The 13,740-nt window shown below is 42.8% G+C and overlaps 1 protein-coding gene across 1 annotated transcript; it reads left to right on the top strand.

The window, feature by feature from the left end:
- The first annotated feature begins 7,366 nt into the window (after window positions 1-7,366).
- LOC137268893 (neuroligin-4, X-linked-like) lies at window positions 7,367-10,101 on the top strand. The gene is made up of 3 exons (XM_067803493.1): window positions 7,367-7,637; window positions 7,968-9,228; window positions 9,863-10,101. The coding sequence occupies exons 1-3, from the start codon at window positions 7,385-7,387 to the stop codon at window positions 10,074-10,076; spliced, it is 1,728 nt and encodes a 575-aa protein (XP_067659594.1). The 5' UTR covers window positions 7,367-7,384; the 3' UTR covers window positions 10,077-10,101.
- Window positions 10,102-13,740: the final 3,639 nt, after the last annotated feature.

Below are 13,740 nucleotides of genomic sequence, written 5' to 3' on the forward strand. Positions count from 1 at the left end.
GCAGTAATCCCAAGTCAGCTCGAATGGTCTGTCCTTGGGTGGCTGGAAGAGCCTGTATGACAAGTACAGCTCTAACTGAATTAATTTTCTTTCATGAAGAATGTTGGATGTAACATTTTGTGTTCCTGACGAATCTGTTGAGAGAAAAGTGGTGTAGGTTTAGAATGACCCACGTAACTTTGTTTGATGGTCGAGGTGATATCTCGATGATGCATTATGACTTGAGGCATCAAGCTGTTTACTTGGAAGCAACACCACCGAGGACTCTTTGTGTGAAATATCCCGGAATACCCATTTCCAGTCTGTTTAGACGTTGTTATTAGTGTCGTATGTGGAACTGAGACTTTTCTTCCCCGTGTGGGGTTATCATTAGCTGATGGAGTATGTCAATGATAGGCAAGGAACGAGGTTTTTTAACAATACGAGTCAAACGATCCCACTAGTCTTCATGAACTGCCACGAAACCAGCACACATTATGTGAGGACAGTTATTGGCTACATTGAGTGATTTCCTCAAGTGACGTCTTCGATTAGTAATTATAATCTCCTTAATGATACGGATTTTCTTTGGTAATCGTCAGTCAATGATCTGGTAAGGAAAACCGATAGGTCAACGATCTGGCACCTTACTGAAGGTTGAGAGCTAGGGGACTTGCGATTCCTAAATGTCGGTCAAATCTTCTAATGAACAGGGTGGATACCAGGCATAGACTGTGGTATACAGAATTCTTAGCTTGGCGTCCAGTTTTCAACCCAGTATTTTGGATACATTACAAGAGGTTTCGGAAATAACGAACCACCACACATTAAGCAGCTTCAGTGTAACAGTCTTATCTGGAACGAGTCCACCCCACCTTGAAAGAAACTTCTGGAAATTACGAATAACAAAGAAGGAAAAACAACTGAAATGAAGAGAAATGGATGAATTAGCAAGATGAGATGTACATTATCTTCCCTTTGTGTGTTTGATTTATTGTTGTGGGGTGCTGAAGTGTTTGACATTTAGTTAAAGCGAACCTGAATTCGAAACCACGATCACAGGTCCGTTGCACGCCTTGTTGGCGCTCTTCTGTTAATGCACCTGAGGCAATTGGACCACCTGTTTCATTGACAGTACTGTGTACAATCAGTTTACGCCCTTCGACCGCTTTCTGAGGGGGACTGACTAGGGAAGGGTAGAAAGACGCAATAGAGAACATTAGAAAAAGTATTATGTCGTGAAAACAAACATATTTTAATAACATCGGACGTATCTGTGTCTGGGTTTCTTATTCGTGGACAGACATTTGATCCTCGCATTCACTCTGCTGTGTGGTGACCGAGATAAGTACGTAAGCTCCATATCTACTTCCCGACTGACGTTTTAGTCAAAATATTCACAGGCGTATTACTCTTAGGACGAGTTATCTTTGTTTCTGTTTAACGTCACACTCTGCAATATTACAGCTAAATTACATCGGTCTGTTTATATTTAGGACTGGACCAGATATACCCGTGATTGATATTGTTAACTCCGTCGCCACCAAGTTGCGATTATGAAATAGATAGGATTCAGTTTCTTCGCACGGCGACCTGGTTGCTAGTGACATAGCCGAACCCCAAATCTTGCTTAGACAAAAATGCTTCATAATTTACGTGAGTCAATTTGGTATTAGCTAATCAATGTATGGAATGAAAAACCCGAACCTGAAGCAGGTTCTTACTCACCGATTGTACAACTCGTTACACAGTTCGATAGAAAGTGATAAGACGATGACGAACGACTACAGCCGTGGCAGACTGTTCGATCACCGAGCGACGACAGACCAGTAAATCCGGACAAGACACATTAACGACATTTTATTGGCTGACATCATTAATTCTCACTTCGCTATCTAGTCACAGTTTACACAGTCTCTGATTAAAGGTGCTGCTCAGAGTACCTTGCACTGACTGTCAAAGTTCTTGTCGAAAGTGCCTCGGCTTTTTATGGGGAGTTACTTTTATGACGACAACAGACAGTTGGTAACAGGACAGCTGACTGGTAAATGCCCTAGTGGTCAGGGGCACGACTTACTAGAGAACCTAGAACGTTTTCAGTGCAGAATGTAAATATACCTCGTCCAATTCTGTGTTGTACACGTATCAAAATTACTGTATATGTAATAAACATTTTGTGGTGGATTAGAATCCTATATACTCAATCACACTCTAACACACACACACACACACACACAATATAACAAACCCCAAACAAGAAGAACGATCACGTAATTACGTTTACTGAGAAGAACGTATACGTCAACTCCTATATTTTTTCATCTAGCATGCCTTATAAAGTTTAAACATAATTTGCACTGTGGTAGTTTATGTCAATTCCATTTATGCATACACTGTGATTGTGAGTTGTTTGTATAATATAGAAATTCACTTGGTCACAATGACAAGACACTACCCTTTACTTGATAAGTTGTTTATCCATCTGAAAAATGCTTCATGTCAGTATCATATTATTTTCAATTTTGATGGACATGAACGTTATTTCTGTGCTTGAGTATATAAGGGTTTACATATACAATGTACATGTATATTTTGTAGAGTTCCGGTAGTTTTCTTACACCACCTCTGCAAAAATTACGTTAACTTTCTTTCAGCATTGTCAATCCACTAAACGGATACAGTTTAAGATTCTCACTATCATTCCTATATCGCGTCGTATTAATGCTGTTAGTATTCTAATTTGCACAAGCACATGACTCTGAAAGATGTAATAAAATGTATAAATGTAGTAATATGTATATGTTATGTCTGAGGACCGCCTCCGTGGTGTTGTTGATGGAGCGTATGCAGAAGGTTGGCGGTTCAGTCCCCGCCTCCTTGGTGTAGAGGGTCTGTACGGAGGATGGAAGATCATTGGTTCGACCCCTGCCGGTGAGGAGGTTAGGGCTCCTACCTAGAGAACGGACGGTGAATGGATCGACGCCCGATGTGGTGTAGTGGACAGAAGTTTTGCCCGGGAATCGGAAGGTCGGAGGTTGGACCACGTCAAATCAATTGATGTTAAGAGACGGTATTTCTTGCTGCCCTGTCTGGGACTTGTTAATAAAGGAGTTTGGAGTTGATATACTGTACTTTAATGTGATAGATTTAGTGGATTAACAAACAGCAGACGCACAAACGCGCGTACACACACACAACCATACAAAGGCATTGGCACAGAGACACGCACACACATGCATACACCCTGCTATCTAGGTGCAGCTATCTTGGACGCCATGATAGACCCCCACCTGATTATACTACCTCTTCTGTAGCTGACACACCGCCTGTTCAAATTCTTTTTCTTATGTATAATACCAAGAGCGCCCAGTTAAGCTTATGGCCAAGAGCAAGCGTATATACTGCTCAGTTTGTGTTAAGAATGACTGTAAACATACTAATTATGCCAACCATTACATCGCAGTAACGGTTTCCGAGTGAGTGAGTGAGTATGTGAGTTCAGTTTTACGCCGTACTCAGAAATATTCCTGCTATATGGCGGCGGTCTGTAAACAATCGAGTCTAGACCAGACAATCGAGTGATCAACAACATGAGCATCGATCGATCAGTTGGGAACCGATAACATGTGTGTAATTCGGGGAAACGATAATCCCTAGTAATGGTTGCATGTTGCCCTGGGCTGTGGACTGGGTGGTTAGAGCAGATGACTTGGTTGACAATATACTAAAATTGTAACGACATAGAGAATCCCCACATAGTGGGGCGTTGCTCCTAATATCAACCACTGGATCGTCTGGTCTACATTAACAGACATTCAATCAGCTAGAATGTGGCGTGAAACACAAAAACAGATAAGCCATTTGCTAATCGTATATCCTTACATTCCTCCACCAGATTTGTACAATGAATTACTTATGTCAATGTAACACTTAAGACGATAGCTTCAAAGCATGCAAATGTATTAAACCAACAATTGAGACTGAAAGGATAATATAAGAGTAATTAGTATTGCTAAGCAATCTGACTTAATCAGCAGAGTACAATAGTTCCAACGAAACAAGCACATAACCATTTGTAAGACCTATTGCTTTATACGATCTTACCTTGAACGCTTCAATAACGAGCGCTGCTAGCCTCTTGTAAATCAGATTTTTCTTTCACAGTAATCTGTTATGGTCATTTTTCGCACATGAATCGGCAATTGTTCACCCAACAAGGCGATTACGAACTTAAGAAGAAATCCCAACTGGAGCTTTGAAAGAATCGTATCAGGCACGGATAAAGTCATAATGAAAATGACGGGACCTGTTTACACGGGGCCGCTTGGGGGCGCTCTCAACTGTCGTCTGCTTCAATCGATCTTTTGACAATATTTGTTACATGCAAAACTGACGCCAGTTACTTCCCTTTCGGTTATCGTTTGTGTGCTGGCACTATGAGCAGACGAGACGGGGTTATTCTCGTTACGTATTCTCAGTTTTTGTTGTTGTGAGATCATTAGATTTCACTTACTCAGTGCCGGGTGAGGTGGACCACGTTGGGTCTTAATAGGTGTGTGAAATGCCGAGCTGAAATTTATATCATGCTTTTGTAGCCACGTTGTCGTGTCGAACTGTGGAGGCCGTTGCGACAGTAAGTTATCGCCATTTGACGAGTGATGAGGGGTTGGGGTTGCAGCTAAAGAGAGACTTCAATAATGTCCACTTCAGTAGTCTCAAGGAAGCCTTCAGCGACAATGCAGGCAGGATCAAGACATCTTTCAACGCCCCCCAGTCTGGTGAAATACCCATCAGCTACGTACAGTGTACACACTGGACGGATATCCTTCGCTCCTGGGACAAGATTTCAAAGGAAGCTCCAGTCTCGAGTGTCAGAACGTGCCTTGAGCACTACTATGAACATTCGACGTTTGCAAAATGGCGAGCGGCCGTTTGTTACCAGATTCCGAACTCCAAAAGCAACAGCTCCCTGTCTACCGGCATCTGTGACGGGGTCAGATTATATCGACCCAAGATATGCTTTGGAATATGCTAAATGGTCTGAAATTCCTCCATGGTTTTGCAGAAGTAAATCAAACGTTCTAGTATCCGACAGATTTGCTGATGAACTGCTAAAAGGAACCCAGACTGACCAAAATTCCAATTTCAACCCTTGCCCCGAGGATGTCAGTGAAGGGGAAATTGAAACATTGAGTATTGCACCAACTTCGCCCTCTGTAGGACTCATGGGGACACGTACCCATGGCGCGAGACCCATCGGAAAGTCTACTGACAGCTTCAGATCGTCAAGTACACATTTCCATAATCAACCAGGAAGAACATTCCATCCCCGGATACCCCATTACAAGCCTCTTGTTGGTGAAGTGTACAGCGTTCAGAGACTCTATCCTGCTAACAACCCGTGGAGGAGTCTCCAGCTGGACAGTGAGGTGCAGCAGTATGTCGAACACAAGAAGAAATGTCAGGGTCGCAACGTACGCTTCACGGACACCGTGAATGTCACTGCTAAAGAACCTCACGTTTTGGTTGACCGTAGACCTCAACGGTCGAACGCCGGTAGAAGGTCGTTCGACAACATCGCGCGTAATTCCCAAAGAGGCAGCTCTGAGCAGCTACAACCTAATTCGTCCATTGATGAAGTTCTGAAACACCAAGGCCGTATGTACAACATGCAGGCACAGCTGAAGGATATGTTACACGGAGGTTGCTGACGAGACTTATCTGCCCTTGGATTTATCCACTTACAGTTGAAGTCAGAGTAAGAAGTCTTATCATATCACATGAACGCAAAGTTTAATTCCAGGAAGATTTGTAGAGTATGAGATCCACATCACCATTGACTGAAGTGGAAGGCCTCCCCAATATACCAGTGTGTTTTTACATGCATGAAGGATTTGTTGTTTACCGCCGCGCTAGCAGTGTTCCTGCTATATGACGGCGGTTGTGATCTACCGCAAGGGCGCCTGCAATATAGCATAATTGTATATCATCGAGCTCGTGCACCTGATGGTTCATCGATTCTGTATATCATTTGCCTCGTGCGTCTGGTGGTTGAAAGATGCAGTATGTCATTTGCCTCGTGTGTCTGGTGGTTGAAAGACGCAGTGTGTCATGGACTTCGTGTGTCTGGTGGTTGGAAGATGCAGTCTGTCATGGACATTGTGCGTCTGCGGTTCAAGGATGCAGTATGTCATTTGCCTCATACCTGTGGTTGATCAAGGATGGTTTTCATCAGTGAACCAGTGCGTCTAGTGAATCAAGAATGTAATGTGTCGATGTGCGGGGGATAAAGGATGCAGTATACCATTTGCCACGTGCAGTTGGTGGTTCAAGGATTCAGTATACCATTTGTCTCTTGTGTGTGGTGACTCAAGGATTCGGTGTGTCTAGTGATTTTCTGTGATGCAGTCTATCACTGACGAAAATCTGGAGGTGTAAGTCTGCAGTGTATCACACACGCCGTGCATCTTGTTTTTCGAGGATGCAGTATGCCATAAATCTGTGTGTATCCCTTCATTCAAAAACCCTGTCTGACACGGATGCTGTCCATCTCCTTCTCCACCATATGTATGTATCTTATATTGTAGTACAGGCCGAATGTTCAAAGTCTAGAACAAGACGATGGTTTGAACGTTATCGTGTGTAAATACATTTCACTGGTCCAGAGATATCGGTTGCTAAGATTCATAATCGCAGTTGCTAAGGAATGATGTTTCAAGTGTCTATGTTTATTTTGCATATTCAAATTGTAAAGTTTAATGTGTCAAAGACCATGGACCCAAATACATGGAATCCATTTAATACATTAGACAGGATCATTTAACAAATAAGTTAACGTTTCAATGAAGTATGTACACACATTTGCATAATTAGTCATATGGTTTCGTAAGAAGGCGAATAAATTGTTGTACTGAATGACGAATTACGTATTTATTTGGTATGGTTTCTTTTGAATGTCCTTCATGGATGGGATCATAAACCGTAAAAATATACAGATCGCTCATACTGCTAAAGTTAATGTTTCAGATTATGTAATTTCATGATATTTTGTAAATAGACAACCTGTTTATTTATTTATTTATACATCCATGCATGCATACATACATACAAGTCAGTATTGGACAGCATTAGCATCGATAATCGCAACTGGGATACGATGACATGTGCCAACCAAGCTAGTGATTCTGACCACCTGATCCCGTTAGTCGCCTCTTATGTGAAGCATGGATTACTGAAGATCAGTTCTAACACGGATCTTCACGTAAATTACCCACAATAACCAATGCAACTGCTGATAACCAATTTGGGAATTTGAATCTGCACCAAGACACTGAAAACGGCCTAGTGTGGCACGGTTATTCATTTGAATCTCTTATCTTCTGTCGAGGTCAGATCGAGGTCACCAATGGCGTCTAAATTATGGCTAGTCCTGTGTCTGTGTCCGCTAACTATGGCTGGACCGACTGTGACTTCATCGTGGGGGACAGTTGAAGGGGTGGTAAAGACGTCCCCGGGAGGTCGGAAGTACAACGCCTACTTGGGAATACCGTATGCATTGCCACCTGTCGGCGACCTTAGATTCAAGAAGTCACAACCAAACCCAGGTCCCTCTGGAACCTTTAAAGCAAGGGCATTTGGTCCCGCTTGTCCACAGTTGGGTAAGTGTGCCAGTGAGTTAGACTGAGTGAGCGATAGGTGTGTCAGTAAAGATGGTGGGTTGTTGAATCAGTGAGTGAGGGAATGTGTGAGTGCGTGATCTGGCACGTGCGATCACGAGTGTCCTCGTGCTATAATGGTATATAATTCTGGGCATTTTAAATTTTTTGTCAGAGACCATATACCGGTACTGGTCTCTGTTTTCGTTAGAAGTAAACAACAGAACGTAGTTCTTCCAGTGGTGACGCTCTGCCATCATTATGCCATTCAAATATCTCACTGGCAACCCCCATGTGCAACATGTTCCCAGATACCCAATCGTCTGTTCCCAGGCTCCGAACCTCAGGATGAAGACTGCCTGACCATCAACGTCTTCACGCCTACACTGACGTCAACTGTCAAGCGTCCAGTGATGGTGTGGATACACGGGGGCGGCTTCCAGGCTGGGTCAGCCGTCAAGTATGACCCCTGGAAGATGGTGACGGAAGGTGACGTCGTGGTCGTCACCTTGCAGTACAGACTCAACGTCCTCGGCTTCCTCAGCACTGGAAACGCCATCTTACCTGGCAACTACGGCCTTTGGGACATGAAGCTTGCCTTGCAGTGGGTTCAAGATAACATTGAGGATTACGGAGGGAATTCCAGCCATGTGACACTCTTCGGTGAATCTGCAGGATCTAAAGCAGGATCTTATCTCTTCCTCTCGATGAAGACAAAGGGGTTATTTCAGAAGGTCATTATGCAAAGCGGATCTGCTACAGGGTATTTCTCTTTCCGAAGCAATCCTAGAGAAGTAGCGGTTGCTCTTGGTAAACGCGTTAAATGTGTACCCGATACTCCGGGGTATGATCCGCCAGACAAGAACCTTCTGGACTGCTTCCAGAACATGACAGTGTCCACTTTGGTCAAGAACTCCATTCCGAATCTTGGCCTGGCCTACTTCTCGGCCGACTTTACCTGGTCTCCGGTTGTGGATCATGACTTTGTCATGGACAACCCGAGGTTCATGATCCATGACCCTGCCCATCTGGAGCGCGTGGGTTTCTATGACCTTGACCTCATGGTGGGGGTGAACAACCAGGAAGGGGGGTACATGGTGAAGATGGCGTCCAGGTATGGTCAGATCCACAACACGACAGCTCTGACCACCATTAGGACTCAGAAGTACTACAAGACAAAGCTGATTCCTCTTATCCTTGGGCGTCTCTGTGGAAAATTTGACAGCCGCAGTGTTGACGTAATCATGAACGGCTACATTGCAAAAGACTACCCTCAGACGAAGCTTCTGACGCTCTATGACGTCATGAACACGCAGAGTGACGCTTCGATTGTCGCGCCGTCTGTAGAAGTGGCTAATGCACACGGTCGTCTTGCAAACAGAGGCAAGACGTACTTCTATCTCTTTGACCATTTTCCTTCATTCCTGGCAAATTACAGCGGTCTTAGAGGAATGGTGCATGCACGGGATCTCATGTATTCGTTTGGGATCAGTGCGGCGGATGTTCTCAGCAGTTACCATAGCAACGTCAGTCAAGTAGAATATCAACTCTCATCAACGTTTGTTGCAATATATACGAACTTTGCAAACAGCAGGTAAGTGTGGCCAGATCTGATACTTAAAGAATATCGATGTCAAAGATTCCACTATAAGGCTTTTTTGTCTGACCAGAATTTGCACATTCGTTCAGGTTTTTTTCTGGTGTTTTTTGACTAGGCGTGATATTATGTGGGCCAATCGTCTGGCTTATGCATTTGAAGGAGATTATTTTGTAGACCGGTTCAAATATCCACTATCCAACAACCACTAACATGATGTGATTTCACAACGATGAATTTGGGATGATCTGTCACGAATGAATGAATAAATAAATTATGGATGGGTGGATGATGAATGAATGAATGGATGTATTCACAAGTGGCAGATAAATCTGTTTCGATTACGTTAGTCTGTAGACGACACGCCGATATTCGAAAACAGCAAGGAATAAAATAACGAAAACACCCGCAAACACTTCACTTAATGTAAGCTATGTTTCAGAGAACGTGTGGAACCCAGTTTGTGAAGAGCAATGGATAACGTGAAGACAAACGAAGAACTCTAACGACGTTTTCTTTAAATTGACCAATCACCGATGAGAATCGGTCAAATGCGCATGTGCTAATAATTGAATTTTATAATGCTTTCGTTTATGTTCAGTGCCTACCATCAATCTTATTTCTGTTCTAGTGATCCCAATCCCGCAGTAAAAGGTCGGCTGGCACGTGCTTGGCCTCAGTATGACGTCACCAACCAGTACTTCCTGTCGTTGTCAACCAAGATGGCGGTCAGGAGTCACGTGTATCCAAAGCGTGTGTCAACGTGGCTGGAGGCTCTTCCCAAAGCAGATCGTCACTGTATGGCGAGGAGTGACACAAGTTCACCTGGTATAATTGTTGGATAGACGTCCGTATAAATTTTAATTTCTTGAAGCTATTTGTTTGTGTGTTTTACTCAGCAAGTCGGCGGATGGTCTAGTGGATGACCATGTAAATTCGACATTAGTTCCCGGGCCACCAAACACTTCATCCTCAAAGATCCGTATCCCGAATATATAGAAAATATAGTTTGCAGTCGCATTACACTTTTCTTCCATTTGTCAGTTTCTGGACACATTTGTTGCTCTGTGTAGAGGACACTCAGCATGTCAAATGAAACTCCGAATACCAAAAAGATCGATCCCATCAAATGCAGATACTCTTGAAGAAACGTAGAACCTTCATTTCCCCCACAGACTAAGTGGGGTCTTCTTCAATTGTCACTCCGAATGCCCGGGTTCGATTCTCCATACGGTACAAAGTGTCAAACCCATGCCACCTGTCGTGTTAATCGTCGGGTATTGTATATAACGGCGAAAAGAAGACTCTCTCATAAACAAGGCTCAGTGGCCTGAGTAACTGGACACCTTCCTCCAATCAAACAAATGTTTCCGTATTCCTAGGCAGACGTGAATGCCATCCCTCATATCATGCGTGACACCAACAAGGCAAAGTCTGTTTAAAACCCAACACCAAGTCACCAACTCAACACAACACAGCACAAATGTTTACCATACAAAAGATGATAAATATACTTCCAATCAAAGGTTTAGAGTTAATAGTGTAAATATATATAGCCACTTACTTCAGGCAACTGGTCTTAACTGTTAAAATGTACTGTTTACACATGAACTGATGTATTGTAATACACATTCATAACGTTGAAAAGATTATTGACATGGATTCAGTAAATGTAAAAATGCTCAGTACAAAATTGACGAATTCTTAAGACAATGTTTCACCAAAACGCATTTGTTGACAAGCACGATATTTGCACATGCTCTTCGGGAATTTGATGCATGATCCAAGTGCATAAAGTTTGGTTTCCCTTTGCAGTTAGATGAGATATCAATTTTCGATGTAACCACAACATGAGCATCGATCTTCGCAATTGGGAACCGATGACATGTGTCAACCAAGTCAGCAAGCCTGACCACCCGATGGATAGTCGCCTGTCATAGCAAGCATGGGTTGTTGAAGGCCTATTCCACCCCGGGACCTTCACGGGTCTCACTGAAAGTATTGTATGTTGATCACTGGATTGTCTGGTCCACACTCGATTATTTACAGACCGCCACCATGTAGCTGGAATATTCCTGAGTACGGCGTAAAACTAAAGTCATATTCTCACTACAGTGAGTATTTTAACAGAGTCCAATCTTTGGATCGGAAGTATATCATAGATAAGACCAAATAAGATTTTACTGCATCAGCTGTATTCAAAAACGTGTAATCGCCATCACCAAGAAACAAAGCGTCCGTAAAATATAGCAGTTTATACTTCATTGTGTCTCCCAAGGTGAGAGAAATCTGGAAGCCTCGCGTTATAGAGCAGTTTACTCCCCATTTATTCACCTCGTGCAGATATAAATGCAAAACACCCTAGCCCGTGTATGCGTAATACACCAATGAGAGTTATTGAAGTCTCCAATTCATGAACATTGTCTCCACGTGCACTGGGAAGTCGGACAGACAGAAACACATACACAGACAGACAGACAGACAGACAGACAGAGACAGACAGATACAGACAGACAGACAGGCAGACAGGGAGACAGACAGACAGGGAGACAGATACAGACAGACAGACACACACACGCGCGCGCGGTTTAGAGTGTAAGACTAAGCCATGCTAAGACTGTCGTATGTTGAGGCATGACACCTAGGTCTGGGCTTGCTTCTGTACTTGCTATACTTGGATACCAATGGACGTGTTCTGACACTTTAATTACGCCACACCTGTACGTGAGAAGGTAGACCTGCACAGATCTCTAGAGAAATAATTGATAGTTTAAATAAGTATTAATAAATAAATTAAAATAAAAAAACCCAACCAACCAACCAACCAACAAATAAATAACAGACTGGCGTCCTTAGAACATCCAGTACAACCTTGGCGCTATGCTAATGGGAGGGGTTGAAGGCCTTTACACACGTGCATTACACGCTCACCATTCTCTGAAGACCATGGAAGTTTCTGTTTTTAGAACCTTGTTGTTTGAACCAGGAGCGATGAATGTGTTGATTGTTATCCACTGGTATGTTGACGGACAGCTGTCTAGTGCAGGGTCACATCAGACTTACACTCCTCCTGTTCCCATCTGACCCATACTGAGTGACAAGTGCATGAACATCGCATTTCGCAAACGTCAGCAGTTTTGCACACATGCTCGGGATCAGACTCTGACCATCGACAAGCAATGTGTTTTCCAATGTGTTTGTTTGCACCCATAGAATAAGTTATACAGTTAGGGGAAAACAGGTTTTCTATATTTGCATATATTTTTCCGACACCCTTCCTAACTTAAGCTGGGAATGAGAAACATAAAAAATACGGAATTTAACGAACAATGAAGACATTGCTATCCATAAAAGAGTGATATTTTCATCTTTGACGGGTGAATTCGTCCTTAAAGAACAACATTGGAGACGTTCAATGGAATTCGCGAAGGACAAACATCCCATGTATGTAACTGTGAATTGCGTTTGTCGTGGTTAAGAATATTAACTGTCGGTAATTTATGTTATTGCGGTCTGTGGAGTGGTTGATATTATGAACACCACTCAGTCACTATAACGGACATGATGTCACGTCTAGTCTGTACGAACAAATATTGTTATGCTGGTGCGGACAGGTATCCTCTGAGGTAGTGTCAGAGGCAGATTACACTATGTGGCGATTTTAAGTCTCGTCCCGAAAATTAGAAAAGACAAACCTATAGAATCGCTCATAAAATATTACCTAAAAGTTGTAAGTTTCGCCACAAAAATGTATGGGTTGAGGCAGTAGAGAGATCTTCATATGCGAGTTGAAGAGTCAGAACGTGCTCGGCAAAACGATTTCCGGATGTTTTAGCGAGAGACATATTCCTACATTAAACATGGATTTATTAATCCATGAATAATCCTACACTGTGTTACAGATAGTGATAACATTTGTATATTCCCTGATTGGCAGGCGATATTAGGTGAATCTGCAATGGTATTACGTCATGTCATAACATGATGCTGAGAAAATTCATCGCCATCTGTGTTCAACACTACATTTCTTTAAAGCGTAACGTACAATTTATTTCTACAGAAATCTGACAAAGATCTGCTTCAGCCTTGAATAGAAGTAAAAGGTGAGATAAGGGCAGGCTTTATGGATAAAAACTTCTTTAATTAGGTGAAGCGACGTTTCCGTACACATTCTTGTATCGTTGTCAAGCGATCTGTATCGAATGGTCGCTTCAACTGATTAAAGAAGTTGTTCATCCTTAAAGTTTCTCCTTGCCTGGCTCACCAACTTCAAAACATGCTACTCAAAGAAGAAAGTAAAATGGTGATACGAAGAGACGAACATGTGTTTTCATGTACAATAAAAGTTCCTAATTTAAAGGGGATGCCATTCACCGTGGGACAGTATGATCCATGCGTTTCTACAGTGGACCATTTAAAAGAACATCGCTCCGACCGGTGAAAAACAGGTAATTATCGGTGTCCTCCCACTATGCAGACAGGCAGTTCGCAGACACCTTAAAACCACAA

This window comes from Haliotis asinina, chromosome 16 (assembly GCF_037392515.1).
Source record: "Haliotis asinina isolate JCU_RB_2024 chromosome 16, JCU_Hal_asi_v2, whole genome shotgun sequence".
In the NCBI taxonomy this organism is placed as follows: domain Eukaryota; kingdom Metazoa; phylum Mollusca; class Gastropoda; order Lepetellida; family Haliotidae; genus Haliotis; species Haliotis asinina.